The 21801-nt window shown below is 50.2% G+C and overlaps 1 protein-coding gene across 6 annotated transcripts in view; it reads left to right on the top strand.

Annotated features, from left to right (window-relative positions):
- The window catches only part of LOC128702322 (AT-rich interactive domain-containing protein 3C), a 385866-nt gene that overhangs the window by 37513 nt on the left and 326552 nt on the right, over nt 1–21801 (top strand). For all 6 annotated transcript variants that reach the window (XM_070102108.1, XM_070102109.1, XM_070102106.1 and 3 more), the window contains exons 2-3: nt 5598–5888; nt 12088–12411. In XM_070102108.1, the coding sequence (XP_069958209.1) occupies nt 5598–5888; nt 12088–12411 (615 nt within the window). The remainder of the gene's footprint in view (nt 1–5597; nt 5889–12087; nt 12412–21801) is intronic.

Below are 21801 nucleotides of genomic sequence, written 5' to 3'. Positions count from 1 at the left end.
ACTACCCTGGCACTTCCGGGTGGTGGCTGTGCCACCACCCCTGGCACTCCTGGGTGGCAGTGCCACTACCCTTGGCACTCCTGAGTGGCAGTGCCACTACCCCTGGCACTCCTGGGTGGCAGTGCCACCATCCCTGACACTCCTGGGTGGCAATGCCACTACCCCTAGCACTCCTGGATGGCAGTGCCACCACCCCTAGCACTCTGGGTGGCAGTGCCACCACCGCTAGCACTCTGGGTGGCAGTGCCACCACCCCTAGTACTCCTGGGTGGCAGTGCCACCACCCTTGGCACTCCTGGGTGACAATGCACTACCCCTAGCACTCCTGTGTGGCAGTGCCACCACCCTTGGCACTCCTGGGTGGCAATGCCACTACCCCTAGCACTCCTGGGTGGCAGTGCCACCACCCCTAGCACTCTGGGTGGCAGTGCCACCACCCTTAGCACTCTGGGTGGCAGTGCCACCACCCCTAGCACTCTGGGTGGCAGTGCCACCACCCCTAGCACTCCTGGGTGGCAGTGCCACCACCCTTGGCACTCCTGGGTGGCAGTGCCACCACCCTTGGCACTCCTGGGTGGCAATGCCACTACCCCTAGCACTCCTGGGTGGCAGTGCCACCACCCTTGGCACTCCTGGGTGGCAATGCCACTACCCCTAGCACTCCTGGGTGGCAGTGCCACCACCCCTAGCACTCTGGGTGGCAGTGCCGCCTCCAGCTGCTCGATCGCAGCTTTATTGCGCCATTAAATCGTATTATTAGATTTATGGCGCTGGTGTTTAATGTAAGCCTCATGATATCCTCTTCCTAGAAGCCTGACTCCACGCCCTCCGGCGGGCGTGGGCGTGGGCGTGTAGGCGGCTGTCACCGTGATAAAGCGACAAATCTCTCTTCTCTACTTACAAACACCATCAATAAATTTCCTTTATTCATCATTGAGTCAGTGACAGTGGGTCGTAACCCACGCCCGCCAGCCCACGCCCGCCAGCCCACGCCCACCAGCCCACGCCTCCCCGGAGACAACTTCGTGAGCAAATGAATGAGTGGACAAAGGCGGTGATATATCCTGTATCTCCGCGGACCTGATTCGATCACCTAGCATTGATCTGCAGGTTTGCTAGGAGCTGGCCAGGGCAGGGCTAGGAGCAAGTCAGGAACCGCCCCTGGGAGGGTTAGGAGCAGGACCAGATGATGGCCCGGGGCTAAGGATAAGTCAAAGGTTGATTAGCTAGGATAGAGTCAAGGGTTTGCTAGAATAATACAAGAGGTTGGTTAGGACAGGGCCAGGGAGGCCAGGATAGGGCCAGGGGCTGGCTAGGGGATGGACGTAAGAAGGATGACAAAACTTTGGCCTCCCGGGGAGGCTTGGCCTCAACAGATAGATATTGGAGATAAAATACTGAGTAGCGGGAGGCCAGACACTATGGTGTGGTGAGGGTGTGGTGAGGGTGTGGTGAGGGTGTGGTGAGGGTGTGGTGAGGGTGTGGTGAGGGTGTGGTGAGGGTGTGGTGAGGGTGTGGTGAGGGTGTGGTGAGGGTGTGGTGAGGGTGTGGTGAGGGTGTGGTGAGGGTGTGGTGAGGGTGTGGTGAGGGTGTGGTGAGGGTGTGGTGAGGGTGTGGTGAGGGTATGGTGAGGGTGTGGTGAGGGTGTGGTGAGGGTGTGGTGAGGGTGTGGTGAGGGTGTGGTGAGGGTATGGTGAGGGTGTGGTGGTGAGGGTGTGGTGGTGAAGGTGTGGTGGTGAGGGTGTGGTGAGGGTGTGGTGAGGGTGTGGTGAGGGTGTGGTGAGGGTATGGTGAGGGTGTGGTGGTGAGGGTGTGGTGGTGAAGGTGTGGTGGTGAGGGTGTGGTGAGGGTGTGGTGAGGGTGTGGTGAGGGTGTGGTGAGGGTGTGGTGAGGGTGTGGTGGTGAGGGTGTGGTGGTGAGGGTGTGGTGGTGAGGGTGTGGTGGTGAGGGTGTGGTGAGGGTGTGGTGAGGGTGTGGTGAGGGTGTGGTGGTGAGGGTGTTGTGGTGAGGGAGTGGTGAGGGTGTGGTGGTGAGGGAGTGGTGGTGAAGGTGTGGTGGTGAGGGTGTGGTGAGGGTGTGGTGGTGAGGGTGTGGTGGTGAAGGTGTGGTGGTGAGGGTGTGGTGAGGGTGTGGTGAGGGTGTGGTGGTGAAGGTGTGGTGGTGACGGTGTGGTGGTGAAGGTGTGGTGGTGAAGGTGTGGTGGTGAGGGTGTGGTGGTGAAGGTGTGGTGGTGAGGGTGTGGTGGTGAAGACGTGGTGGTGAGGGTGTGGTGGTGAAGATGTGGTGGTGAGGGTGTGGTGGTGAAGACGTGGTGGTGAGGGTGTGGTGGTGAAGGTGTGGTGGTGAGGGTGTGGTGGTGAAGATGTGGTGGTGAGGGTGTGGTGGTGAAGACGTGGTGGTGAGGGTGTGGTAGTGAAGATGTGGTGGTGAGGGTGTGGTCGTGAAGATGTGGTGGTGAGGGTGTGGTGGTGAAGATGTGGTGGTGAGGGTGTGGTGGTGAAGATGTGGTGGTGAGGGTGTGGTGGTGAAGACGTGGTGGTGAGGGTGTGGTGGTAATGGTGTGATGGTGAGGGTGTGGTGGTAAGGGTGTGGTGGTGAGGGTGTGGTGGTTAAGATGTGGTGGTGAGGGTGTGGTGGTGAGGGTGTGGGGGTGAAGGTGTGATGGTGATGTGGTGGTGAGGGTGTGGTGGTGAAGATGTGGTGGTGAGGGTGTGGTAGTGAAGATGTGGTGGTGAGGGTGTGGTGGTGAAGACGTGGTGGTGAGGGTGTGGTGGTGAAGGTGTGGTGGTGAGGGTGTGGTGGTGAGGGTGTGGTGGTGAGGGTGTGGTGGTGAAGGTGTGGTGGTGACGGTGTGGTGGTGAAGGTGTGGTGGTGAGGGTGTGGTGGTGAGGGTGTGGTGCTGAAGGTGTGGTGGTGAGGGTGTGGTAGTGAAGACGTGGTGGTGAGGGTGTGGTGGTGAGGGTGTGGTGGTGAAGGTGTGGTGGTGACGGTGTGGTGGTGAAGACGTGGTGGTGAGGGTGTGGTGGTGAGGGTGGTGTGGTGGTGAGGGTGTGGTGTGGTGTGTGGTGAGGGTGTGGTAGTGAAGACGTGGTGGTGAGGGTGTGGTAGTGAAGGTGTGGTGGTGACAGTGTGGTGGTGAAGGTGTGGTGGTGAGGGAGTGGTGGTAAGGGTATGGTGGTGAGGGAGTGGTGGTGAGGGTGTGGTGGTGAGGGAGTGGTGGTGAGGGTGTAGTGGTGAGGGAGTGGTGGTGAGGGAGTGGTAGTGAGGGTGTGGTGGTGAGAGTGTGGTGGTGAGGGTGTGGTGGTAAGGGTATTGTGGTGAGGGAGTGATGGTGAGGGTGTGGTGGTGAGGGAGTGGTGGTGAGGGAGTGGTTGTGAGGGTGTGGTAGTGAAGACGTGGTGGTGAGGGTGTGGTAGTGAAGACGTGGTGGTGAGGGTGTGGTAGTGAAGGTGTGGTGGTGACGGTGTGGTGGTGAAGGTGTGGTGGGGCGGGAGTGGTGGTGAGGGTGTGGTGCTGAAGGCGTGGTGGTGAGGGTGTGGTAGTGAAGACGTGGTGGTGAGGGTGTGGTAGTGAAGACGTGGTGGTGAGGGTGTGGTAGTGAAGACGTGGTGGTGAGGGTGTGGTAGTGAAGACGTGGTGGTGAGGGTGTGGTAGTGAAGACGTGGTGGTGAGGGTGTGGTAGTGAAGACGTGGTGGTGAGGGTGTGGTGGTGAAGGTGTGGTGGTGACGGTGTGGGGGTGAAGGTGTGGTGGTGAAGGCGTGGTGGTGAGGGTGTGGTGAGGGTGTGGTGAGGGTGTGGTGAGGGTGTGGTAGTGAAGACGTGGTGGTGAGGGTGTGGTGGTGAGGGAGTGGTGGTGAGGGTGTGGTGGTGAGGGTGTGGTGGTGAGGGTGTGGTGGTGAGGGTGTGGTGGTGAGGGTGTGGTGGTGAGGGTGTGGTGGTGAGGGAGTGGTGGTGAGGGTGTGGTGGTGAGGGTGTGGTGGTGAGGGTGTGGTGGTGAGGGTGTGGTGGTGAGGGTGTGGTGGTGAGGGTGTGGTGGTGAGGGTGTGGTGGTGAGGGTGTGGTGGTGAGGGTGTGGTGGTGAGGGAGTGGTGGTGAGGGTGTGGTGGTGAGGGTGTGGTGGTAAGGGTGTGGTGGTAAGGGTGTGGTGGTGAGGGTGTGATGGTGAGGGTGTGATGGTGAGGGTGTAGTGGTAAGGGTGTGGTGGTGAGGGAGTGGTGGTGAGGGAGTGGTGGTGAGGGTGTGGTGGTGAGGGAGTGGTGGTGAGGGTGTGGTGGTGAGGGAGTGGTGGTGAGGGTGTGGTGGTGAGGGAGTGGTGGTGAGGGTGTGGTGGTGAGGGAGTGGTGGTGAGGGTGTGGTGGTGAAGGTGATGTCACATATTTGTGTTTGGAAGAGTAACAGTAATGACGATCTACAGTTAGACTAAAACCATTGACAAGTCACACTGAAGCGAGAAGGTAAGAAGACCAAAATATATACGAGACTATGAGGGGGAAGAAAGGAGAGATAATGGTGGTAGTGATAGTAGTGGTAGTAGTTAGAAAGAGACGGCGTTATTAATTGTGTGTGTGCTTGGCTAGCGTGCTTCCATACAGTTACCAGCATCAAGAACGGTTTAAAGCCTGTCTACCACACGAAGGTCATTAACACTTCGTATCACCTATATACCATCGGTCAAGGAAATTTTAATACCTGGAATTATTAACGTAAACTCGGTATATAGACTGAGATATATACCTCTTGATGTATATATACACTGATAGCTACACATCTTTCGGTGTCCTCGGTATCCCTCACAGAAACAAGCCAACAGGATTCGAACCCTACGGCATCTGTAGCTGTGGTGTAAGGCGTCAGGTTGGGAGTTAGCAGCACTCCTGGAGAGCTGCCGATCTGGGTTCGAATCCTGTTGGCTGTGATATTTCTTTGTATATTTCAGGTGTGTATATATACACTACACGCCTGTTGGTGTATATACAGATTTATACATGTCCTTAGGGTATAGCTATGATACACACTACGGTATAAACATGTCAAAAACATACCTGTATATAGGAAATACACACCTGTCGGTTTATATACAATGAAACATCTCTCAATGTATATACGAGAAATACACATATCGATGTATATACCCTAAGATACACCACGGCCTATACATAGTGATATACAGTCACTGGTGTACATACGTTATACGCGTTATACATTATACGTGTACACGCTAAAGCTAGTGGACCTTTTTTATTAAAATTACGCAACCATTGGTAAGTCCTCTGTTCAGATATTTTAAACCATTTAATATTTTCTTATCTAAATATCACCCTATAAATATCTGGTCTCTCATTTATTTGTATCTGCTGAAGAGGACCTTAGCTGGAGGCCCAAAATATACAGACCTGGTCTTCCTAGTGTTTGTCTCGTGTGAGAGACTAGAGGATTGAAAAAAGAACTAGATGTAGGCCTTTCACGCTGTCGCCAGCACTTCGTCAGGACAAATGCTGACTTGCAACATTGCATAGCTCCTGAAGAAGTACTGGCTGGTGTGAAAGGCCTAGTTTTGCATTAGTCTGATGGGATAATTTTGTGCTTCTCGTTTCAGTCTGGTACGGAGGACCGAGTGTCGGACATGGAGCAGGAGGACAGTGTTGGTCTGATGGGCGGCCGGGACAGCCCACTCAAGCCTGGCGGAGGCATGGCCGAAGGCGAAGACATCCTGGCGAAGCTTCGCCAGCAGGTGTCTGCCGCCTCGCTCTTCACGGCCAGGGAAGGCGGTGTTCTAGCCTCCTCCCCGCCCCCGCCAGGCTCACCCAACAATAATAACAGTATTAATAATGGACACAACCTCTACGACCGCCTCCACACCCTCTTGCAAGCTAAGATGAAGAGGGAGGTACGTGCTCAACCTGTATTAGATTGTCGTTTATCTTCTGTGTTGTGGCGGGTACGATCGTCTTCCCGCGGCGCCAGATACCTTTTGCAGTTGTCCTACGGTGAACTGCTATTTTTTTTTATATTCTTACGTTTATAGCGCAGGATGTTGCGTGAAATATGTCTTTTTTTTAATAATTCACTTGTGTGTCTTGATTATGTATTTGTATTTTGTTGTGCTTCCGTAATATGGAATTTTTTTACTTGTGTTATGGACGTCTTTTGAGGATGTGTATTCTCTCTCTCGTTATGTTGAATAATGTTTGCACATCTGGGACACTGTGGGTGATGTTGAGCATTATAAGTGTGACTCGTCAATATAGCCAGTGATTTACTAGCTATTGTGAGAAGCTAATGAATATTGCATGCGGCTCTAGGTCACTGTGGGGTGACGTTAGTGTCGCGGTTGGTGGCGGCCGCTGGCAGTCCTGCGCCCCGCCATGTTTGACGCAGACGACACGACGCTTAATGACGATGCAACGTCTGCGTCATGGAGCTCGCCGTGACGGGAATATCTAAAAGATCCCCCCCTCTTCAAATAAATAAACGTATGGATATTGATAGAGGACGAGCGAGGGATGGCAGGATAGGAATTTTTCATGGCGGTGTTGAGAGATCTGGTGGTGTCTGGCATCAAGACAGGGAGCGCGTGTATAAACATTTCTAACTTCTACAATTTAATCATTAAAATATACTAAACTGGCAGTTTTTTTTTACTGAGAAATAAAGTGTGATTTTGTGAAAGTATAGCAGGATAACTAGGAATGTTGTGTACAGGTGTACACACGCAGAAGCTGCCAGCGAAGAGGCGGAGCCAAGAGCTGTGAATCGACCCCTGCAATCACATATAGGTGAGTACACACACACACACACAGGTGTCGATGTTTAATATGATGCCGATAAGAGAGATATCCTATCCAGGGTTGACCTGGATAGGTTAAGCTGGTCAGACAACTGGCTCTAGACACCTAGCAGTAAATAGGTATCCAAGTGATAGCCGACTGTTGTGGGTGGCATCCTGAGTGAGTGATGGTAATCAGATTGGGCTCGTTTGTGAAATGAACTAAGGTAGGATAATAGTTCTCAGGCTGTAAATGTTCTGACGTACGATAACACTTCCAAGACTGTAAATCAACTGAGATACTATAACTGTTCCAAGACTGTAAATCAACTGAGGTACGATAACTGTTCCAAGACTGTAAATCAACTGAGATACGATAACTGTTCCAAGACTGTAAATCAACTGAGGTACGATAACTGTTCCAAGACTGTAAATCAACTGAGGTACGATAACTGTTCCAAGACTGTAAATCAGCTTAGGTACGATAACAGTTCCAAGACTGTAAATCAACTGAAGTACGATAACTGTTCCAAGACTGTAAATCAACTGAGGTACGATAACTGTTCCAAGATTGTAAATCAACTGAGTACGATAACTGTTCCAAGATTGTAAATCAACTGAGGTACGATAACTGTTCCATGTCATCAACGATAACTGTTCCAAGACTCATCTTACGATAACTGAAGGTACGATACGATAACTGTTCCAAGAGTGTAAATCAACTGAGGTACAATAACTGTTCCAAGACTGTAAATCAACTGAGGTACGATAACTGTTCCAAGACTGTAAATCAACTGAGTACGATAACTGTTCCAAGATAAATCAACTGAGGTACGATAACCCAAGACTGAGGTACGAATCAACTGAGGTACGATAACTGTTCCAAGACTGTAAATCAACTGAGGTACGATAACTGTTCCAAGACTAAATCAACTGAGGTACGATAACTGTTCCAAGATTGTAAATCAACTGAGGTACGATAACTGTTCCAAGACTGTATATCAACTGAGGTACGATAACTGTTCCAAGACTGTAAATCAACTGTGGTACGATAACTGTTCCAAGACAGTAAATCAACTGAGGTACGATAACTGTTCCAAGACTGTAAATCAACTGAGTACGATAACTGTTCCAAGACTGTAAATCAACTGAGGTACGATAACTGTTCCAAGACTGTAAATCAACTGAGGTACGATAACTGTTCCAAGACTGTAAATCAACTGAGTACGATAACTGTTCCAAGACTGTAAATCAACTGAGGTACGATAACTGTTCCAAGACTGTAAATCAACTGAGGTACGATAACTGTTCCAAGACTGTAAATCAACTGAGGTACGATAACTGTTCCAAGACTGTAAATCAACTGAGGTACGATAACTATTCCAAGACTGTAAATCAACTGAGGTACGATAACTGTTCCAAGACTGTAAATCAACTGAGGTACGATAACTGTTCCAAGACTGTAAATCAACTGAGGTACGATAACTGTTCCAAGACTGTAAATCAACTGAGGTACGATAACTGTTCCAAGACTGTAAATCAACTGAGGTACGATAACAGTTCCAAGACTGTAAATCAACTGAGATACGATAACTGTTCCAAGACTGTAAATCAACTGAGGTACGATAACTGTTCCAAGACTGTAAATCAACTGAGGTACGATAACTGTTCCAAGACTGTAAATCAACTGAGTACGATAACTGTTCCAAGACTGTAAATCAACTGAGGTACGATAACTGTTCCAAGACTGTAAATCAACTGAGGTACGATAACTGTTCCAAGACTGTAAATCAACTTAAGGTAACAGTTCTTACCTTGTAAATGAAACTGTAAAAAAACAAAGTGGTGTGTGACTCAGTATTTATCTTCCTCATCCTCGTATCAAACACAGTCCTAAGTGACAGTGTTGTACAGTCTTCACAGACGATACTTGCAACCTTTCAGACTTGAACCAGGTCCGAGACCTAAACCAGTGCTGGCGTAAACCAGGTCTGGGACCTAAACCAGTGCTGGCGTAAACCAGGTCTGGGACCTAAACCAGTGCTGGCGTAAACCAGGTCTGGGACCTAAACCAGTGCTGGCGTAAACCAGGTCTGAGACCTAAACCAGTGCTGGCGTAAACCAGGTCTGAGACCTAAACCAGTCGTGGCGTAAACTAGGTCTTACCAGTGCTGGCGTAAAGTAGGTCTTGGACCTAAACCAGTGCTGGCGTAAACTAGGCCTTGGACCTAAACCAAAGCTGACTATTGTCACTGTCACCGTCACTGTCATCACCGTCCCTATTGTCACTGTCGCTGTCACTGTCATCACCGTCCCTATTGTCACTGTCGCCGTCACTGTCATCACCGTCCCTATTGTCACTGTCACCGTCACTGTCATCACCGTCCCTATTGTCACTGTCACCGTCACTGTCATCACCGTCCCTATTGTCACTGTCGCCGTCACTGTCATCACCGTCCCTATTGTCACTGTCGCCGTCACTGTCATCACCGTCCCTATTGTCACTGTCGCCGTCACTGTCATCACCGTCCCTATTGTCACTGTCACCGTCACTGTCATCACCGTCCCTATTGTCACTGTCGCCGTCACTGTCATCACCGTCCCTATTGTCACTGTCACCGTCACTGTCATCACCGTCCCTATTGTCACTGTCATCACCGTCCCTATTGTCACTGTCACCGTCACTGTCATCACCGTCCCTATTGTCACTGTCATCACCGTCCCTAGTGTCACTGTCACCGTCACTGTCATCACCGTCCCTATTGTCACTGTCACCGTCACTGTCATCACCGTCCCTATTGTCACTGTCACCGTCACTGTCATCACCGTCCATATTGTCACTGTCACCGTCACTGTCACCGTCACTGTCACCGTCATTGTCGCCGTCACTGTCACCGTCACTGTCACCGTCACTGTCGCCGTCACTGTCGCCGTCACTGTCACCGTCACTGTCGCCCAGCTGGACTCTTACACATAATAACTCAAATTAAAGAATAAGGAATTCAGGTTTTTAGCGAATTTTATACTGTTTATTATAGGAGGTCACGTGATGACCAGTGATGGTGGTGGTAGCGGTGGTTGTAGTGGTAGTAGGTGGTGGTAATGGTGGTTGTAGTAGTGGCGATAGGTGGTGGTAATGGTGGTTGTAGTAGTGATAGGTGGTGGTAATGGTGGTTGTAGTAGTGGTGATAGGTGGTGGTAATGGTGGTTGTAGTAGTGATAGGTGGTGGTATTGGTGGTTGTAGTAGTGGTGATAGGTGGTGGTATTGGTGGTTGTAGTAGTGGTGATAGGTGGTGGTAATGGTGGTTGTAGTAGTGGCGATAGGTGGTGGTAATGGTGGTTGTAGTAGTGATAGGTGGTGGTAATGGTGGTTGTAGTAGTGATAGGTGGTGGTAATGGTGGTTGTAGTAGTGATAGGTGGTGGTAATGGTGGTTGTAGTAGTGGTGATAGGTGGTGGTAATGGTGGTTGTAGTAGTGGTGATAGATGGTGGTAATGGTGGTTGTAGTAGTGATAGGTGGTGGTTATGTTGGTTGTAGTAGTGATAGGTGGTGGTAATGGTGGTTGTAGTAGTGATAGGTGGTGGTAATGTTGGTTGTAGTAGTGATAGGTGGTGGTAATGGTGGTTGTAGTGGTGATTTGTGGTGGTAATGATGGTTTTAGTGGTGGTAATGGTGGTTGTAGTGGTGATAGATGGTGGTAATGGTGGTTGTAGTGGTGATAGATGGTGGTAATGGTGGTTGTAGTGGTGATAGGTGGTGGTAATCTTGGTTGTAGTGGTGATATGTGATGGTAATGGTGGTTGTAGTGGTGATAGGTGGTGGTAATGGTGGTTGTAGTGGTGATATGTGATGGTAATGGTGGTTGTAGTGGTGATAGGTGGTGGTAATGGTGATTGTAGTGGTGATAGGTGGTAATCGTGGTTGTAATGGTGATAGGTGGTGGTAATGGTTGTTGTAGTGGTGATAGGTGGTGGTAATGGTGGTTGTAGTGGTGATAGGTGGTGGTAATGGTGGTTGTAGTGGCGATATGTGGTGGTAATGATGGTTGTAATGGTGATAGGTCGTGGTAATGGTGATTGTAGTGGTGATAGGTGGTAATCGTGGTTGTAGTGGTGGTAATGGTTGTTGTAGTGGTGATAGGTGGTGGTAATGGTTGTTGTAGTAGTGATAGGTACTGGTAATGGTGGTTGTAGTAGTGATAGGTACTGGTAATGGTGGTTGTAGTGGTGATAGGTGGTGGTAGTGATAGTTGTAGTAGTAATAGATGGTGGTAATGGTTGTTATAGTGGTGATAGGTGGTGATAATGGTGGTTGTAGTGGTGATAAGTGGTGGTAATAGTAGTTGTAATAGTGATAGGGGTTGGTAATGGTGATTGTAGTAGTGATAGGTGGTGGTAATGGTGGTTGTAGTGGTGACAGGTGGTGGCGGTGGTAAGTGGCAGTTGTAATGATGGTGGTAGGTGGTTGTAGATGGTGGTAGGCTGGCGTAATGGTGGTGGAAGATTGTGGTAGTGGCATGGTAGATAATCAGTGTACATGGATGCTGGAATACACGTGTTCGTGTGTACACTAGAGAGGTATACATCAGTGCCTGACGTACACGTGTTCGTGTGTACACTAGAGAGGTATACATCAGTGCCTGACGTACATGTGAGCGTGTGTATACTAGAGAGGTGTACACCACCGGCCTTCAACTTGTCATTACTTTGATTGGAACATTATTCACTTGTGGGGGTGTGGGCTTGTGGAAGGGGCGGTGGGGGTGTGGGAGGGGCGGTGGGGGTGTGGGAGGGGCGGTGGGGGTGTGGGAGGGGGTTGGGGGGGAGGAGGTGGGAGAGTATCAGTGAGTATTCAGGAGTATATCCCACACTACTTGACTTAAGTAGCTGTGGGAGTTGTAGAGGCGTGGGAGTGAGTTGTAGAGGTGTGGGGGTGAGTTGTTGAGGTGTGGGGGTGAGTTGTTGAGGTGTGGGGGTGAGTTGTTGAGGTGTGAGAGTGAGTTGTAGAGGTGTGGGGGTGAGTTGTTGAGGTGTGAGAGTGAGTTGTAGAGGTGTGGGGGTGAGTTGTAGAGGTGTGGGAGTGAGTTGTAGAGGTGTGGGGGTGAGTTGTTGAGGTGTGAGAGTGAGTTGTAGAGGTGTGGGGGTGAGTTGTTGAGGTGTGAGAGTGAGTTGTAGAGGTGTGGGGGTGAGTTATAGAGGTGTGGGGGTGAGTTGTTGAGGTGTGAGAGTGAGTTGTAGAGGTGTTGGAGTGGGTATAAGCAAAACTAGACAATAATAATAATAATAATAATAATAATAATAATAATGTTACTGGTACAGGAGGACGGGGAGGGTGACGAGGACTCGCGGGACCTGGTGCTACGGGCGGAGGCGCTACAAAGACAACGGGAGACGCTATTATCATCACCTCAGGCGCTGATGAATGCCATGAGGGGCGGTGGACCGCCCTCGCTGGTGCCGCCCGGGCCTCACCTGCCCTTCATCCCCAGCACCGTGGGTCTGCCGCCCACCTCACAGATGCCGCCCACCCCGGGCTCGGCTGGTTCCCGTGACTCCTCCGGTAACGGCGCCCGCACGCCCTCACACACGCCCGAGCCGCACCAGAGTCAGCAGTCCTGGAGCTTCGAGGAGCAGTTCAAACAGGTGAGTTGTTCTCTTATACTAGGTGAGTCCGCCTCCCATGTTAGGTGAACTTCTATATCAGGTGAATGTTACATTATTCTCGGTGAGTCACGACCACACACGCCTGAGTCGCTCCAGAGTTTACCTGGAGTTTACCTGCAGAGAGTTCCGGGGGTCAACGCCCCCGCGGCCCGGTCTGTCACCAGTTCTGCAACCTCGAGTACGTTGGACTACGTGAGGCCAGCAGTTGTGTTCCTTCCTTTGTAACTTGGACCTGACTAGCTTAGGTCAACTTGGTCCAGTAGGTGAATTGGACCTATCTCACATGGACCAGTAGGCCTGCTGCAGTGCTCCTTCTTTCTTATGTTCAGTAACAGCCTGGTTAACCAGGCCCTGATCCACCGGGAGGCCTGGCCAAGGACTGGGCCGCGGAGGCGTTGACCCCCGAATACCCTTCAGGTAGGAAGGTTCCAGTTCAAATGGGTGGGTCCTAGTTAAGGTGTTTAGACCATGTGAATCGCTAGACCCATAGGAAAGCCTGACCGCAAAAGCCGGTCACCCAGAGTGAAACAAACCCAAGAACCAGCCAAAGGTATCTCACGGGAAGAATGGAAAGTCGCAATACCGTGACTGCAACAGTACACAGACAACGCGCACTTCGTATGGTATATTCTTTTGATGAGTTGCAAGAGTCTGTCCACTTCCTGAGCCGGGCCATGGGCCAGGCTCGTCTGGTGCTTGCTTGGTCAACCAGGCTGTTGTTGTTTCTTTGGAAAAAGTGAGTTGAAAATTAAGACACATGTTCAACGTCTTTATATCTCTATTGTTGACATTTAGCCATCCAGTGGCATTATCAGTACAAATTCAAGGACATAAACGGAACACAGTAGAATATACAGAAGATTAGGTAATCAATCCCTCAGCCTTGTAGTTGGTGTGAAGATCACCGTAGTCGTGAAGATCACCGTAGTCGTGAAGATCACCGTAGTCGTGAAGATTAGATTAAGTTATGTAAGGTTAGGTTAGGTAAGGTTAGATTAAGTTATGTAAGGTTATGTTAGATTAAGTTATGTAAGGTTAGGTTAGATTAGGTTATGTAAGGTTAGGTTAGATTAAGTTATGTAAGGTTAGGTTAGATTAAGTTATGCAAGGTTAGGTTAGATTAAGTTATGTAAGGTTATGTTAGATTAAGTTATGTAAGGTTAGTTTAGATTAGGTTATGTAAGGTTATGTTAGATTGTTATGTAAGGTTAGGTTAGATTAGGTTATGTAAGGTTAGGTTAGATTAAGTTATGCAAGGTTAGGTTAGATTAAGTTATGTAAGGTTATGTTAGATTAAGTTATGCAAGGTTAGGTTAGATTAAGTTATGTAAGGTTAGGTTAGATTAAGTTATGTAAGGTTAGGTTAGATTAAGTTAGATTAGGTTAGGTAAGGTTGTGGCTTGGTTTTTTTCTTTGTTTAACGTTCGAGTTGTTCCAGCAACGGTACTATGAATTACAGAATTCAGACAATAATCGGAAATCAGACAGATACTAGTGAAAACACGAGAGAGAGAGAGAGAGAGCCATTCAGACACCAGCCACTCAGACATAACACAGATTTCCTTTACTAAGATACTCTGAGTAATAGGAGATCGTAATATGAACCCATAACGAGGTCCGGAAATAGTGTACTGCAGTAATGTTGGGGAGTGTGGAGGCAATACCAGGGTTGTGTAGTAGAGATGAGGGGGCAGGGGGGGAGATGAATGGGGGGAGGGAAGGTGTTGACTGTTGGGAGGGAGGGAGGATGAGTATGGCATGAGTGAACTATGAGTGGCTACTAATTTGATAAACCAAAGGGTAACTTATGATAAACCAAAGGGGTAACTGTTGATAAATCAAAGGGGAACTGTTGATAAACAAAAGGTAACATGATAAACCAGGGGTAACCCCTTGATAAACCAGGGGTAATCCTTGATAAACCAGGGGTAACTCTTGATGAACCAAGGGTAACTATAAAATAAAGGGGGATACAAGTGATACTATCAGTCCATCAGTCTTAAAGTGGTGGTTTTGAGGTGGTCAGTCTGAGGCTCAGCCTTTGACAGCCTTCCACCTCCACGACTGCCTCCACTCCACTCCTTCCGCCTCCACTCCTTCAAGTACTGTCCCTCAGACCCGTGGTCACCCTGCACGTCAACTGCCAGCAGATTAATAACATTTGGTCTTCAATGAATAGGCAAAGTATAATGAATACTTTTCAGTGGTCCATAATAACCCGCATGATGACAGAAACTCCCCCTCTGGGATCCTCTTCAGCTAAAGAGGATCCCAGAAGGGGGTCGAAATATACAGATCAATCGAGCTTCTTAGTTTGTCCCCATCTGGGTTATTATTGAGCTTTTAGATTCCGTTTTCTACCGGTGCTTATATTTCTAGGTGTTCAGTGTGCCTAGTGTGATGTAGATGGTCTAGGAAGCCGGTAAGTTGAAGAATGAGACGCTTGTGCAACATTTGGAAACGTTTATTGATATGACGTTTCGCTGTATTGGACTGAAGACGCCACTGGCTGGCGAAACGTTTTCCCCAGTAAGATTCCCGTATGTTGCACAAGAGTCCCATTCTTTAATGTGTATATTATTATTGAAAATGTGAATAAATACGAGGGATACAGTTATTATATTGACAGTGTATAGTGTAAGGATTGATGGTTGTTAGGTGTGTTGATACCATATTGCTCCAGACTTATGGAACATCTCTACACAGACCACTTTTGTGTGTGTGTGTGTGCGGCAGACTCCCTGCATCAGGTGTTGATGGTCTCCACTGTGTGGTCACAGCGGCTCTCTGCTTGCTTTCTCGGTGCCCTGAGAGACATTGTTCCTATGTTATCTGCTAGTTTCATCACTTTTGTTCTTAGATGTGGGGATGTTCTCTAGTTCATTCTATCGGGATATTCCGTTCATTCTTCCGTGTAGGCATTCTTGCATCTTGTGTTTAGCTTCTCTCATACTTACTTCATCCTGGTTCCAGCATCCTTATCTAGCTGGACAAAATAAACACACGTGTATACGAACCATATTTTTTAAAGGGGTGGACCGGCAAGCCAGCGGAAGGCCTCGGTCAGATGGCCAAAATCTCCAACTGTGGGTCATCATATGGCTAAGATCCGCGTCAGGAAACACTTGTCCTGTTTCCTGACAAATTTTACCTAACGTTTGTAAGCATTAGGTTTGAAGGACTGATCATCACTTACCGAGGCTGACAGAGTACGTCAAAATAACTACCTTAGCTGTCTTCAGTGTTGCATTTGAGGTGGTCAGTCCCTGACCACCTTAGATACTTTTTCTCCAAGGTTGATGGACTGATTATATCATCTTATTTCACAACTACACCTGCTGCCTCTGTATTTGACTGAGGAAGCCTGTGTAGGCGAAACGTTGTCTTAGCAAAACACTCGGCCTCTCAGCATCTGCAACATCTGCAACAACCCAGCATACTTCAGCAACTCTGATTTCACCCTTCGGTCTTTCAGAACCAGATTTTGCAGGCGTGAAATGCCAACAGATGGTAAAAAGATAACGTAGGAAGCCTCAATGAACGAAGGCTTCCCTGCATTTAGTTTCCCACAGAACAGGCTTTAATGTCCACCACAGCATCTGGTTGTGTGTAGTGATTGAGCCTGGTCTCAGTGAAAGCATACTGTATAACGCCAGTGTTGATCTTAGTGTGTTCGGTTCCTGCATCTTCTCTGCAAGACGTTCTTAGTTTCGTTTTCAGACCTCTGGAGGTAAAAAAAAAATCTCTCCAAAGGCTTTCGCAGCGTCCATTCTCTTATTTCGAGACGAGTCTCTTTGAGAGATGCATGGCAGGTAGTAATGCCTCCACCATGATGTGTGTGGGTCATGGAGGGGGATGGAGGGCTCGTGGAAGGGATGGAAGAGTCGTGGAGGGGATGGAGGAGTCGGGGGTGAGGATAATAACAATTATTAAGGTATAGCCTGTGTTGTCTATCATTGACGGGTCGACCTGGCCAACCAATCACGCTCCTCCACCAGTCAACCTCCTTTCTGATTGGCCGCCGCCGCAATCAAACTGCCATTATACAGGAGCTCTTATTTTGACTCTTTGTCTTTCCCCTTAACCCTTTCCCTTCCCCATTACCCTCCCCCCTTAACACTCCACATCGATACCTTTGAAGCTACCGTAGCTACTGAACCTGCATTGGAATGTTAGACGATATCCTTATCACCCTACTGAAGTCTCTCAGCTCAGGCTGACACTACTGAAGTCTCTCAGCTCAGGCTGACACTACTGAAGTCTCTCAGCTCAGGCTGACACTACTGAAGTCTCTCAGCTCAGGCTGACACTACTGAAGTCTCTCAGCTCAGGCTGACACTACTGAAGTCTCTCAGCTCAGGCTGACCCTACTGAAGTCTCTCAGCTCAGGCTGACACTACTGAAGTCTCTCAGCTCAGGCTGACACTACTGAAGTCTCTCAGCTCAGGCTGACACTGCTGAAGTCTCTCAGCTCAGGCTGACACTACTGAAGTCTCTCAGCTCAGGCTGACACTACTGAAGTCTCCCAGCTCAGGCTGACACTACTGAAGTCTCTCAGCTCAGGCTGACACTGCTGAAGTCTCTCAGCTCAGGCTGACACTACTGAAGTCTCTCAGCTCAGGCTGACACTACTGAAGTCTCCCAGCTCAGGCTGACACTACTGAAGTCTCTCAGCTCAGGCTGACACTGCTGAAGTCTCTCAGCTCAGGCTGACACTACTGAAGTCTCTCAGCTCAGGCTGACACTACTGAAGTCTCCCAGCTCAGGCTGACACTACTGAAGTCTCTCAGCTCAGGCTGACACTACTGAAGTCTCCCAGCTCAGGCTGACACTACTGAAGTCTCTCAGCTCAGGCTGACACTACTGAAGTCTCTCAGCTCAGGCTGACACTACTGAAGTCTCTCAGCTCAGGCTGACACTACTGAAGTCTCTCAGCTCAGGCTGACACTACTGAAGTCTCTCTCTCAGCTCAGGCTGACACTACTGAAGTCTCTCAGCTCAGGCTGACACTACTGAAGTCTCTCTCTCAGCTCAGGCTGACACTACTGAAGTCTCTCAGCTCAGGCTGACACTACTGAAGTCTCTCTCTCAGCTCAGGCTGACACTACTGAAGTCTCCCAACTCAGGCTGACACTACTGAAGTCTCCCAGCTCAGGCTGACACTACTGAAGTCTCTCAGCTCAGGCTGACACTACTGAAGTCTCCCAACTCAGGCTGACACTACTGAAGTCTCCCAGCTCAGGCTGACACTACTGAAGTCTCCCAGCTCAGGCTGACACTACTGAAGTCTCTCAGCTCAGGCTGACACTACTGAAGTCTCCCAACTCAGGCTGACACTACTGAAGTCTCCCAGCTCAGGCTGACACTACTGAAGTCTCCCAGCTCAGGCTGACACTACTGAAGTCTCTCAGCTCAGGCTGACACTACTGAAGTCTCCCAACTCAGGCTGACACTACTGAAGTCTCCCAGCTCAGGCTGACACTACTGAAGTCTCCCAGCTCAGGCTGACACTACTGAAGTCTCTCAGCTCAGGCTGACACTACTGAAGTCTCCCAGCTCAGGCTGACACTGCTGAAGTCTCCCAGCTCAGGCTGACACTACTGAAGTCTCCCAGCTCAGGCTGACACTACTGAAGTCTCCAAGCTCAGGCTGACACTACTGAAGTCTCCCAGCTCAGGCTGACACTGCTGAAATCTCCCAGCTCAGGCTGACACTGCTGAAGTCTTCCAGCTCAGGCTGACACTACTGAAGTCTCCCAGCTCAGGCTGACACTACTGAAGTCTCCCAGCTCAGGCTGATACTGCTGAAGTCTCCCAGCTCAGGCTGACACTACTGAAGTCTCCCAGCTCAGGCTGACACTACTGAAGTCTCCCAGCTCAGGCTGACACTACTGAAGTCTCCCAGCTCAGGCTGACACTACTGAAGTCTCCCAGCTCAGACTGACACTGCTGAAGTCTCCCAGCTCAGGCTGACACTGCTGAAATCTCCGAGCTCAGGCTGACACTGCTGAAGTCTCCCAGCTCAGGCTGACACTACTGAAGTCTCCCAGCTCAGGCTGACACTACTGAAGTCTCCCAGCTCAGGCTGACACTGCTGAAATCTCCCAGCTCAGGCTGACACTGCTGAAGTCTTCCAGCTCAGGCTGACACTGCTGAAGTCTCCCAGCTCAGGCTGACACTGCTGAAGTCTCCCAGCTCAGGCTGACACTACTGAAGTCTTCCAGCTCAGGCTGACACTGCTGAAGTCTCCCAGCTCAGGCTGACACTACTGAAGTCCCCCAGCTCAGGCTGACACTACTGAAGTCTCCCAGCTCAGGCTGACACTACTGAAGTCTCCCAGATCAGGCTGACACTACTGAAGTCTCCCAGCTCAGGCTGACACTGCTGAAATCTCCCAGCTCAGACTGACACTGCTGAAGTCTCCCAGCTCAGACTGACACTACTCAAGTCTCCCAGCTCAGGCTGACATTACTGAAGTCTCCCAGCTCAGGCTGACGCTACTGAAGTCTCCCAGCTCAGGCTGACACTGCTGAAGTCTTCCAGCTCAGACTGACACTACTGAAGTCTTCCAGCTCAGACTGACACTACTGAAGTCTTCCAGCTCAGGCTGACACTACTGAAGTCTTCCAGCTCAGGCTGACACTACTGAAGTCTACCAGCTCAGGCTGACACTACTGAAGTCTACCAGCTCAGGCTGACACTACTGAAGTCTTCCAGCTCAGGCTGACACTACTGAAGTCTTCCAGCTCAGGCTGACACTACTGAAGTCTCACAGCTCAGGCTGACACTACTGAAGTCTCCCAGCTCAGGCTGACACTACTGAAGTCTCCCAGCTCAGGCTGACACTACTGAAGTCTCCCAGCTCAGGCTGACACTACTGAAGTCTTCCAGCTCAGGCTGACACTACTGAAGTCTCCCAGCTCAGGCTGACACTACTGAAGTCTTCCAGCTCAGGCTGACACTACTGAAGTCTCCCAGCTCAGGCTGACACTACTGAAGTCTCCCAGCTCAGGCTGACACTACTGAAGTCTACCAGCTCAGGCTGACACTACTGAAGTCTACCAGCTCAGGCTGACACTACTGAAGTCTCCCAGCTCAGGCTGACACTACTGAAGTCTACCAGCTCAGACTGACACTACTGAAGTCTACCAGCTCAGGCTGACACTACTGAAGTCTACCAGCTCAGGCTGACACTACTGAAGTCTTCCAGCTCAGGCTGACACTACTGAAGTCTTCCAGCTCAGGCTGACACTACTGAAGTCTTCCAGCTCAGGCTGACACTACTGAAGTCTTCCAGCTCAGACTGACACTACTGAAGTCTCCCAGCTCAGGCTGACACTACTGAAGTCTCCCAGCTCAGGCTGACACTACTGAAGTCTTCCAGCTCAGGCTGACACTATTGAAGTCTTCCAGCTCAGACTGACACTACTGAAGTCTCCCAGCTCAGGCTGACACTACTGAAGTCTTCCAGCTCAGGCTGACACTACTGAAGTCTCCCAGCTCAGACTGACACTACTGAAGTCTCCCAGCTCAGTCTGACACTACTGAAGTCTCCCAGCTCAGGCTGACACTACTGAAGTCTTCCAGCTCAGGCTGACACTATTGAAGTCTTCCAGCTCAGACTGACACTACTGAAGTCTCCCAGCTCAGGCTGACACTACTGAAGTCTTCCAGCTCAGGCTGACACTACTGAAGTCTCCCAGCTCAGACTGACACTACTGAAGTCTCCCAGCTCAGGCTGACACTACTGAAGTCTTCCAGCTCAGGCTGACACTACTGAAGTCTCCCAGCTCAGACTGACACTACTGAAGTCTCCCAGCTCAGTCTGACACTACTGAAGTCTCCCAGCTCAGACTGACACTACTGAAATCTCCCAGCTCAGACTGACACTACTGAAGTCTCCCAGCTCAGACTGACACTACTGAAGTCTCCCAGCTCAGACTGACACTACTGAAGTCTTCCAGCTCAGGCTGACACTACTGAAGTCTCCCAGCTCAGACTGACACTACTGAAGTCTCCCAGCTCAGACTGACACTACTGAAGTCTTCCAGCTCAGGCTGACACTACTGAAGTCTTCCAGCTCAGGCTGACACTACTGAAGTCTCCCAGCTCAGACTGACACTACTGAAGTCTCCCAGCTCAGGCTGACACTACTGAAGTCTCCCAGCTCAGACTGACACTACTGAAGTCTCCCAGCTCAGACTGACACTACTGAAGTCTCCCAGCTCAGGCTGACACTACTGAAGTCTCCCAGCTCAGACTGACACTACTGAAGTCTCCCAGCTCAGGCTGACACTACTGAAGTCTCCCAGCTCAGGCTGACACTACTGAAGTCTTCCAGCTCAGGCTGACACTACTGAAGTCTCCCAGCTCAGACTGACACTACTGAAGTCTCCCAGCTCAGACTGACACTACTGAAGTCTCACAGCTCAGGCTGACTGACTTTTGTTCCCATAATGTGTATGTCCCACAGTGTAGCAACACACTGTGGGTGTTCCCACAGTGTAGCAACACACTGTGGGTGTTCCCACAGTGTAGCAACACACTGTGGGTGTTCCCACAGTGTTTTATACAAGTAATGATTAGAAAATAATATATGAGTGGAAGTGTTTTAATGGGAGTGAGGCTGGGGTGTGTGTTTTAATGGGGGCGAGGCTAGGGTGTGTGTTTTAATGGGGGCGAGGCTGGGGTGTGTGTTTTAATGGGGGCGAGGCTAGGGTGTGTGTTTTAATGGGGGCGAGGCTGGGGTGTGTGTTTTAATGGGGGCGAGGCTGGGGTGTGTGTTTTAATGGGGCGAGGCTAGGGTGTGTGTTTTAATGGGGGCGAGGCTAGGGTGTGTGTTTTAATGGGGGCGAGGCTGGGGTGTGTGTTTTAATGGGGGCGCGGCTGGGGTGTGTGTTTTAATGGGGGCGAGGCTGGGGTGTGTGTTTTAATGGGGCGAGGCTGGGGTGTGTGTTTTAATGGGGGCGAGGCTAGGGTGTGTGTTTTAATGGGGGCGAGGCTGGGGTGTGTGTTTTAATGGGGGCGAGGCTGGGGTGTGTGTTTTAATGGGGGCGAGGCTGGGGTGTGTGTTTTAATGGGGGCGAGGCTGGGGTGTGTGTTTTAATGGGGGCGAGGCTAGGGTGTGTGTTTTAATGGGGGCGAGGCTGGGGTGTGTGTTTTAATGGGGGCGAGGCTGGGGTGTGTGTTTTAATGGGGGCGAGGCTGGGGTGTGTGTTTTATTGGGGCGAGGCTGGGGTGTGTGTTTTAATGGGGGCGAGGCTGGGGTGTGTGTTTTAATGGGGGCGAGGCTGGGGTGTGTGTTTTAATGGGGGCGAGGCTGGGGTGTGTGTTTTAGTGGGGGCGAGGCTGGGGTGTGTGTTTAACTGGG

Source organism: Cherax quadricarinatus, chromosome 80, assembly GCF_038502225.1.
Source record: "Cherax quadricarinatus isolate ZL_2023a chromosome 80, ASM3850222v1, whole genome shotgun sequence".
Classification (NCBI taxonomy): domain Eukaryota; kingdom Metazoa; phylum Arthropoda; class Malacostraca; order Decapoda; family Parastacidae; genus Cherax; species Cherax quadricarinatus.
This window is presented reverse-complemented; position numbering and strand designations above follow the sequence as displayed.